Below are 9,514 nucleotides of genomic sequence, written 5' to 3' on the forward strand. Positions count from 1 at the left end.
TCACAATCATTAGAAATAAAGAAGATTTTTCTTTAACTGTGTATTGCAGTCTTTTTATAGCTTATAGAAAGCTATAAGCTTTTCTTTTTTTCTACTGCAAAGAGAAAACAAGCTTTGAATAAAGCTAATGCGCAATGCGCAATTTGGTGTAACAGTGGCTTTAAGTGTGGTCCAGAATCTGACCACGGGAGCAAGTAAGTCGTGAGAGGAAGTTGAGCCTGGCCTATTTCTGTCTATCTGCTTGTGCACATTCTCAGGTTATTCAACCATCAGCATTTTTTCAGTGAATGGAAAAGCACTGGCAAAACATCAGATGGAAATAGAGTGAGACAATATTGCTGAAATGTACATATATGCAAATGAAGCAGTCAGCAGTAAAGAGCAAGCAGGACAGGCGAGTCCAGAAAATCTGGACATTTACTTTAATATAAACGGTCACACTGGCTTCTGCAATAAGGTCTTCTACATTCACATGCCAGCACAGACACACAAACTAAACCCAGTGCTCACCAACTCTAATATCCTCATAGGGCCCCCCTGCTGTTGCTGGGCTCCACATTTAAAGCACAGCTTAGATCTTCAACTGCTGGTTCACAGAGCACAGATAAATTAGTTACGCTTAGTGACTGCAGTAAGCCAGACTGTCATTTTAGATGGATTCAAAGTTGAAGGGCTGATTTTGCATTAAAACTTTTCCTCTGTGATATTGTCTGTTTTAGTATGGAACCATTATGGAACCATTAGGGAACAGAAAACAGGCACTGGGGGGGGCGAAGATAGGTCCTCCTGCCCGGGATGCGTCACAATTTACCCATAAAAATAAACGGCCATTTGAAACTCACTTTCATCATGACCTGCAAAGCTATTCATACCTTTTTTTATGTTTAGTCAAACTATAACAACAGGCTGCAGTGTATTTCATTGGGATTTTATGTTACAGTCCTGCACTTCAGAAGTGGATGGAAACATAGCTTTTCAGTTTTATTTATTCATTTATTTATTTATTTATTTATTTTTATGAATAAAAACATAGGTGTGTAGTGACTATGCATCAAGTGGTATTTTGTAACAGCCAGCTTTATGAAGACCAAGTAATGCAGCAGGAAGATCAGGGATACAGTGGTGGAGAAGTCTAAAGCATAGATGGTTATAACTTATGAAACAATACACCAAGCTTCAAACATCTCAAAGCCAACATTACTATCCTCCAGAAATGCAGCAAATATGTCATATCAGCAAAGTGAAGGCAGTCTGGTCTGTCTAAATCAACAGGTCTAGGTAGGAGATTATTTTTAAGACAAGCTGCTTGGAAGGAACTGGAGCAGCTGCAGAGATCCTGCTCAGGTGGGAGAACCAGTCAAGAGGTCAGCTTTTGTAAACCCTGACAAACATTTAGCACAAGCACAAGGTACACTGGGGAGATATCAATAAAATAAGCCATGTTTGTTCACATGCAAAATGCTATGTGTTTGAAAAACGTAATAAAACTCATACATACTACAAACACTTCGAAGTACTAGGTTTTAAATGCAAAAAACACACTTCTGAGTATGTTTAAGCATCTATATGAAGTTAACAAACGAGTTTTTGCTTGTCTTCTTAATTAAACGAAACGCCAAAAGTTCAATTGAGCAGGGGAAATGGGGCAATTGCTGATAAACCTGACACAAAATCTCAAAGATTTTATTAAAACGAATCAATGCGCTCGATAAAAAAACATTTTTTTTTGTCATTTTGTTAGTTAGGAATTGTGTCAGTTTGACTCCTGTGTCTATATGCTTAAAAAAACGAAATAAAATACGACCTACCCATATTTACTGCGAGTCCTGCTGGGAAGACGCAAAAAAAAAACTCCGAAAAAAAACCCAGAATAAGTAGCCAGCACGGCTCCTCCGCGCCGTTGCTATGGTTACGACGTAGCTAAAAGACGATGAGTGACGTAAACACAGGACGTTATGTTTTCACGAGAGTAAAAACAACAGCTTTGATTACTATTGCTACTTGATTTCTGTCTTAATCTAATTACACAGCAAAGTTTTCCCTTTGTGTTGTTTTGAGTTTTTGATTGTTTTTAACTAAGATATTTTCCTTAACGTTGCTACTAACGTTACAAACATGCATATACAGGGACTATTTTATGTTGCAAACTCAATCCATCTGAGTCTTTTTGTGAGTGTGTTATTGTTTATAAATTTATATAGCATTTCTGTCACTACTGGGCTGAAGAAGTGATACATAATGAATTTAAAGGTATTTCCATATAGGCTGACTGTGCACAAAAAAATAATTATTTTATCCAACTAGGTTTGTTCTTCAGTTTTAATGCTATACAAATAAATTTCACTTTTATAGATATTATATTACAAATGTAATTTTCAGTTTCTTAATGCCTCTTAAAACAACCAGCAAAAAAGGAGAGTGTGTTCACAAAAGCTGATATTTGGAGGGCTAGAAGTATCTTTTTTTTTTCTACATACTTCTACGTGTAGTGAAGAATTAAGTTAGCAATTTAATTCTTAACACAAATGAAAAAAATATATCATCACAAATTTTTTTTATTGTAATCCTTAAATTTATATTTTTTAATGGACCCATATGTAACATGTATTTCAATAACTATTATTTACAAGACAGTCTAGTATGTTTATACACCAACGGAAAATAAATATTTCAAATAGATGTTTAATTTTTTTCTTGGAGGCCTAAACATTTATTTTTTTCTTAAATACATATAATTTTACAGCTTTAAAGCTATTTTGACTTGAAAATGTTTACAGACAAATACTATTGTTACTGCTAGGTAATACAAGATTTCCTTTGGCCAATAATTTGAAATTTAATAAAACAAAGTAATCACTCTGAAATTGGTGTGGAAGCTGCTCATATTACCCTCTTGAGCAGCAGTTAACCCTCAAACAACTGCTTTATTGTCAGGGAATGGGAGCCTCAGTTGGTTCATTACTTCAATTTTATGCCTTGGCAGCTGGAGGCTTCACATGGGCCTCAGTAGACACCAAAGGAACAAACCTTTGCATGGAAAAGTGACAGTGCATCTAACAGATAAAGTGAAGGAGGTCATCAAACGACTACAGAGAAATCATACTAATAATCCCACTGATCATTAGATAATGTCAATCAAACAGGTTTCCAGATTGTGTGAGCTTTCCAGGAAACAGGCAAAACCATGAAGTCAGGCTATGTGACCTGAAAATGCTTTCATGCTTTGCCTGAGATGTGCATTTAATTCATTCTCTCAGAAGTAATGTGAAAGAGCAGGCAGACATTCCTGTAGGGGCTGTTTCAGGGCAAACTGATTCACGGAACTGGGGGCCTAACAAATGTTCCCTTTTGCCCTTTAATGTGTCATTAGTAGTTAATAGCTTCCCTCTACAAAGAGGTCTTTGTACTGTATCATTGTAAAATGGCATGATCTAATTTTATTGCAGGTATTTGGGATTTTCTTTTCCCTATTTTTCATCTATTTTGTTTTCTATTTTTTCTGAGAGATAGATGTATGACTTCATTTGGGATGCGTGTTTGACTATTTATGGACCGATCAATGAACCGTGCTGTCTCTCTCATGCAAATTGCACCCACTCAAATAAGGCCCACCTTCGGTTCTGTATTGTTTGTCCTCCATCAGCGGCAGAAACTCATTCATGAACATGACGCGAGATGGAAGTAAAATGTGTTCAATATCAGAAGATGAATCTTCAACCCCTTTGTATGTAAATCTTTCCTTGTGCATGTGAAACTGATCAGACCCCAGTATTTTAAAACATGTTAGAGGTTAATTATGAACAAAAGTCTTTTTATTGTGGAGATGTCAAAGTTTATCACAGTTTGTCCTTTTGGTTTTTCTCACATTCCACTAATTGAATTTAATCATTTCACTAAAAACTATTCAGACCAGCTTTTACCCAGTTAAGATCATTTCTGAGAGTTGTTTTGAAAAGCAAAAACTAATTAGTGCTTCATTTTTTCAGTGAAGCCACTAGACTGTGTTTTGCACGGTGTCTGTGGCCAAGGCAAATTAACCTAATTTAGTAAGGTGCATCCAGTGTTTTAGGGGCACGGAGCCCGCAGGGACCAGGAGTTTGGCTCGTATTGAGTCTGTTTCCGGCACGCTATGCTGTGTGGGCAAGTGCATAATGAACAACGCTGAGTGCAAGCTTGCGTGCATGTGTCTAGTAGAGGGAGGGACGGGAGGGGGAAGGGCTATAGTCAATAGGGTGTGTGTTTTTGTTTGCGTGTGCCTGACCAGAATTAGGGGAGTAGGGGTGAAAATGACCCACTAATCTCTTTTGGCATGAAATGAGTAATGTTGTTTTGTTTGACATATTTGGACCCTTAGGGACACACTCATGCACAGTACACTTCCCAAAATCAGGATTCCTCAAACAGAGCTGTTAGTGTCTTCAGTGGGGATTGTGTTATTTGGTCTCACAAGACCAGCTCACAAGTTAGCCCGCCTCTACAGCTACTATTGAAAACAACTGCTGCTACTCACGCTTATGTGAGGTCATTAAACAATGCACAATCTGTGGACCTGGTACAGGTCCATCCAGAGGAGCCTATGGGGTGAGGGGCCAAAATTAGAAATCAGTTTACACTCCTGCTAAAGGATTTTATTAGAATAACACTAATTCACAAAATATTTTACAGCAAAGATTAAATTCAGGATGGTTAAAACTCCGTTTATATCAATCCTTTCCAAGCCAATCCAGCTTTTTATATATATGTATTCACATTCATTTACATAAATTATAATCCTAATTATGATGAATTACAGTCAAATTCACTGGATCATTTAATAGTATGTTGTGGAAAAGTTATCTGTTTCAGAAAGTGTAATTAATTGCATTGACACAAACTCGCTCCTTCAAGGTTAATCACAGTGGAAAGTAACAAGATCCTTTGAACTAGAATAAACCTCCAACTTAACCAGGCTCCAGTCTACCTCAGTGTTACCTCCATATGAGAATTGTAGCTAAGCTATACACAGAGGCACTGAGCCAGGATTATTCTCTAAAACCCCTTTACCCCGGGCCAAAAAACCTGTTTGAATCTGTGAACAATCTGCTAAGTGGCAGTGGGAACCGCTCGACAAGCGATAAAATCGCCTCGGCTCTGATCAGCATGCAGATGGAACATCAGAGCTGGTGTTACGACTCTGTTTACATCCAATAAACGTGGCAAAGCACTGGTAAGAGGGATTCAGACAGATAAAAGAGCAAAATAATAAAGCACAATTACAACGCCCTGGCTTCCTTACATGTTGCTCTTCATTGTTTACTTTCCTGATTTCTTTTGCACTGGTGACACCATCAGCGCTAACCCTGGAACTCCAGAGCAGGTGTTACGACTCTGTTTACATTCAATAAACATGGCAAAGCACTGATAAGAGGGATTTGGACAGATAAAAGAGCAAAATAATAAAAGACAATTATAACGCCCTGGCTTCCTGACATGTAGCTCTTCATTGTTTACTTTCCTGATTTCTTTCGCACTGGTGACACCATCAACACTAACCCAGCATAATGGTGTCACCAGATACGCAACAACAGGGGGAAATAGCTTTCCAGCAAGGGGTTAGACACAGCTGTTTTTGCCAATGGGAAGAGAGCCAAATGCCGATTGTTAGGAGGTCAACCCATGTTTGAAAAACATGCGTTAACCTGGTATTTTCAGTGGGAAAGCGGGTTAACACATGCGTGTGTAGCAGCAATAGCTCAGTCAACACCTTTAAAGAGACATGTAAGTTTTTACTAAAATAATATCTTTAAAATAGCCTTTTTATTTGACCCTTTTATCAGCCCCGATGCAGCCATTATCCTGTAGCCTATTTTTTTCTGAATTTATTTCCTTAAGTTCCCACAGTGTTCCCACAGTGTTCTGTAGATGTAACACCAAGAGTGTCGGCGTTAAATGGGTTTATCTAACAAATAATCAAAGCATTAGCCCCAGATTCCACATACTCCGTCAGCGCTCCGCTCCGCCCCGCTGACGTACGTCGTGCGGAGCGCTTGTCTTTCTTGTAAATCAATGAGAGCTGTTCCACATCCACCACTACTCCTCCGCACGTCTCCGTCCACGTACGTATTCTCCGCCCGTCACCGACAAAATACGGAGCCGATCTATTTTTTACTCTGCTCCGGTCCGGCCAGGTCAAGATCCGCAATTGCAATCGCACCAAAAAGGAAGAAGAACATCGAGAAATTCCGGTTCGTCAAATTAAAATATAGCAGCAACAGATCGGTGACTAGAAATTATAACATAATTCTTATATTCTTATTCCGAAAAAACTAACACCGTTTATTTAAAAGATTGGATGCAAACTATTGGTTATTCACCAACCAGGAAGCAGATTTCTCATCTCGATCAAAATATTTATTTTATACCGAGGGGCTTAAAGTTTAATCAAATCTAGTCAAAAAAAACCTTCTTATTAAAGCAATGGATGAAGAGATGCTGAGTTTGGGAGTAGAGAACAAACAAAGTTCATTCAAAGAAAGCGGTTTTTAATGATCCTAGTTATCCCGGTTACAAAAATCTACAACAAAAAAATATTTGGGCAGAAACTGAACATATGCTGGATGCTGATGGGATTTTTTTAATATGCCATATTAAATTAAGCGTTCACAGGGTTCATACAGGAAAGAGTGACTCTTAATTTAATGCTATTTTAATGCTATTAGAAATTATCTTAATGCCATCAACAAGTACCATTTACACAAGTTATCAGTGTACATGAAATATGAAGGAGCTGTAAGCACAGTTCCATGACTCTTGTATGTATGTAAACACACACACACACACACACACACACACACACACACACACACACACACACACACATATATTTATATATATATATATATATATATTTTTTTTATTTTTTTTTTCTAGCTTTTTCTCCGCCAGGAGCTTCCTTTCCGAACATACGGCTTTATGATCTGTTCCACGCAAATTAATTGCGATATAATATATCTGACGAAATTGTTTTTATAAACATTTTTTATTAAAGAATTATAAATGCCACGATAAACATATTTAATTAATTTTAGTGCCAATTAAGGCCTTAATTAAAAAAAAAATTGTGAATTGTAATTATTTTTAATGATCCACGGAAACCCTGGTTCATTTCCGCATATTTTGCTGCTTTGAATTGAATCATCTCGCGCATGCCCTCTACGATCTCCAAGGAACTGCTTTGCGCAGGCGGGGCGGAGCGGAGCGCTGACGGAGTATGTGGGATTTCGGGGTTACTGTCAAGATGGATTTTGTGACCGGCATCTGGCTATACTCCAACACAAACGGCAACTCTATAATACAAGCAGAAGCTATGAGAACGAACAAAAGAGTTCTGCAGAAAAGTATTTTGGCCACAAGTGGCAATATCATCAGAGAACTCCATAATGCCTCGTTTGCATGGAAAAACACACAGCTAAACATAGAAGGATTGAGCCAGGAATAGTTTTTATAAGAAAGAAAAACAATGAAAGGCAACAATAGGTTAATTAATCCATTAGTTCACGTGAAAGACAGCTAAACTTGAAAGCACTGATTCAGGTATACGCTTTGTGCAAAAGCAAAACAGAGGCAACACATTCAAATCTTTTATAACTGCTTTTGTGGCAAAAACTTTACATAAAATTGACGTACTGGAAGAGCAAAAACATATATAAATATCTATAAATATAAAGAGAGTGCAGATAGACAGGTCAATGGCTCCAATTGGGAAAAGACATACACAGAATCACAGGATGGAAATTATAGGAAGAAAACTAACAGATCAATATTATAACACACACTAAGGGATTCAACTATGGGTTCTGGCACTAAAAATCAATCACTAGGATCCCTCTAACATGAGCTAAGCCAGATGGATTCTGTGTAGTATTTGAACTGAAGTTAAAAAAAAGCTCCTGTTGAAAGTGTTCACTATAGGGAGGGACTTTGAATACAAATCTTCAAGGTAAATCAAGTGTCAATTGCCTTCATGTCAAGCTTTTAGCCAATCAAAGCAGCAGTAGCAGCAGCTGCGACATATCAAATTCTTTATTTTATTTTATTTTTTTCACAAAAAAAAGAAGGAGAGGGTATTCCAGGTTTGATTTGTTGGGTTTATTTTGCTTCAGCTTTCCACCTCTGGTTGATAAGTTGATATCTGTTGGGAGCTGGAGAAATTCCACCTTTCTCCAGCAGAGTCCGCCGTGGATCCTCTGAGGGAGCCTCCTGCACAGCTGCAGCTCGTCAAGATCATCAGAGGATCCACTACTTAAGCTGTCTTCAGACCTTGCCTCAACGCCGCAGTGTTGTTCCAGCTGGTCAGCGCTTAAGCCTAGATCCTCAGAGTAATTCGATGACTTTGAATCCAGCTAGGATTCTAACCCCTGTGTCTGTTTTCCAGGAAACCTGTGCCTCCTCTGTGAAAGCTCTGGAAGAGCTAACCTGCCGAGCCGACCCTCTGAGCCAAACCTGAAGATTCACAGAGAACCTCCAAGCAGCTCTGGACTAGAGGTGGGAAACCCAAAGCCAAGGTCTGTTCAAATTACACTGCAAAAAATCTAAATCTAAATAAGTAATTTTTTCTTAAAATAAGTGCAGTTGTTCTTGAATTGAGAAACTAAAAGAGACATTTTGCCAATGGAACAAGACAATTTACACTTAATATAAGAAAACACAATTGCATTGTCTTATTTCAAGTGCATATTACCTAATTATCTTATTTTAAGACTAAAAATACTCATTCCATTGGAAAAACTATCTCATTTACCTGCTCAAATTAAGGGTAAATACACTTAATTTAAGAAATTTTTTACTTATTTCTAGATCGTTTTTGCAGTGTAGAAGTGAGACGCTGAAGCAGCTAACGGACTCTGCTGATGAACTCTTCTCCAGAACCAACAGTGACTCTCCCAAAGCTAACCTCAAGAACCCTCAAGGTACAATCTGTGAACGTCTGGAAATCAAACCTCTGTTGGCAACGCTAACTGAACTGTCTCTGACGCAGACTCCGGTGAACCAGAATCCAGGCCCCGAACCAGAACCCGTATATTCAGTGTGCTTGTGCATTAATAAAACTGTTAAACTTTCATCCTTGTGTCCGTCAGTGGTGTTCTGCATTCTTGGGTCGCTTTCAGTGAACCCATCATGACAGAACACTGCGGCCAAACTCAAGGCCCAGCAGATCACCTCACCCGTCGACTGGAGGAGCAGGATGCCCAAATTCAGGGACAAACCCAAACGCTTCGTGAGTTATACCGTCTAGTTGACACTCATAACCAAATGCTACAGAGCTGTCCTAATTATCTGAACAGCGCTAATGCTGTCCCACAACCATTTCCGGGTCCAGTTCCACCTCCGAGGTCACCAGCTGTGACATCATCAGAGTTCCGTCCTAGTCTCCCAGAAAGATTTTCTGGTAACATGAAAGATTGCAAAGGATTTTTATTTCAATGTCGGTTGATTTTTCAGAACTCCCCTGGCTGTTTTTCCACGGATCATAAGA

The 9,514-nt window shown here is 38.5% G+C and overlaps 1 protein-coding gene across 1 annotated transcript in view; it reads right to left on the reverse strand.

Moving 5' to 3' along the window:
• The window catches only part of lekr1 (leucine, glutamate and lysine rich 1), a 108,664-nt gene extending 106,819 nt beyond the window's left edge, over positions 1–1,845 (reverse strand). Inside the window, exon 1 of the mRNA XM_038285528.1 lies at positions 1,809–1,845. Coding sequence (XP_038141456.1) covers positions 1,809–1,812 — 4 coding nt within the window. The 5' untranslated portion in view covers positions 1,813–1,845. The remainder of the gene's footprint in view (positions 1–1,808) is intronic.
• Between the last annotated feature and the right edge of the window lie 7,669 nt (positions 1,846–9,514).

This window comes from Cyprinodon tularosa, unplaced genomic scaffold (genome assembly GCF_016077235.1).
Source record: "Cyprinodon tularosa strain WSP-4 unplaced genomic scaffold, ASM1607723v1 ctg211, whole genome shotgun sequence".
In the NCBI taxonomy this organism is placed as follows: domain Eukaryota; kingdom Metazoa; phylum Chordata; class Actinopteri; order Cyprinodontiformes; family Cyprinodontidae; genus Cyprinodon; species Cyprinodon tularosa.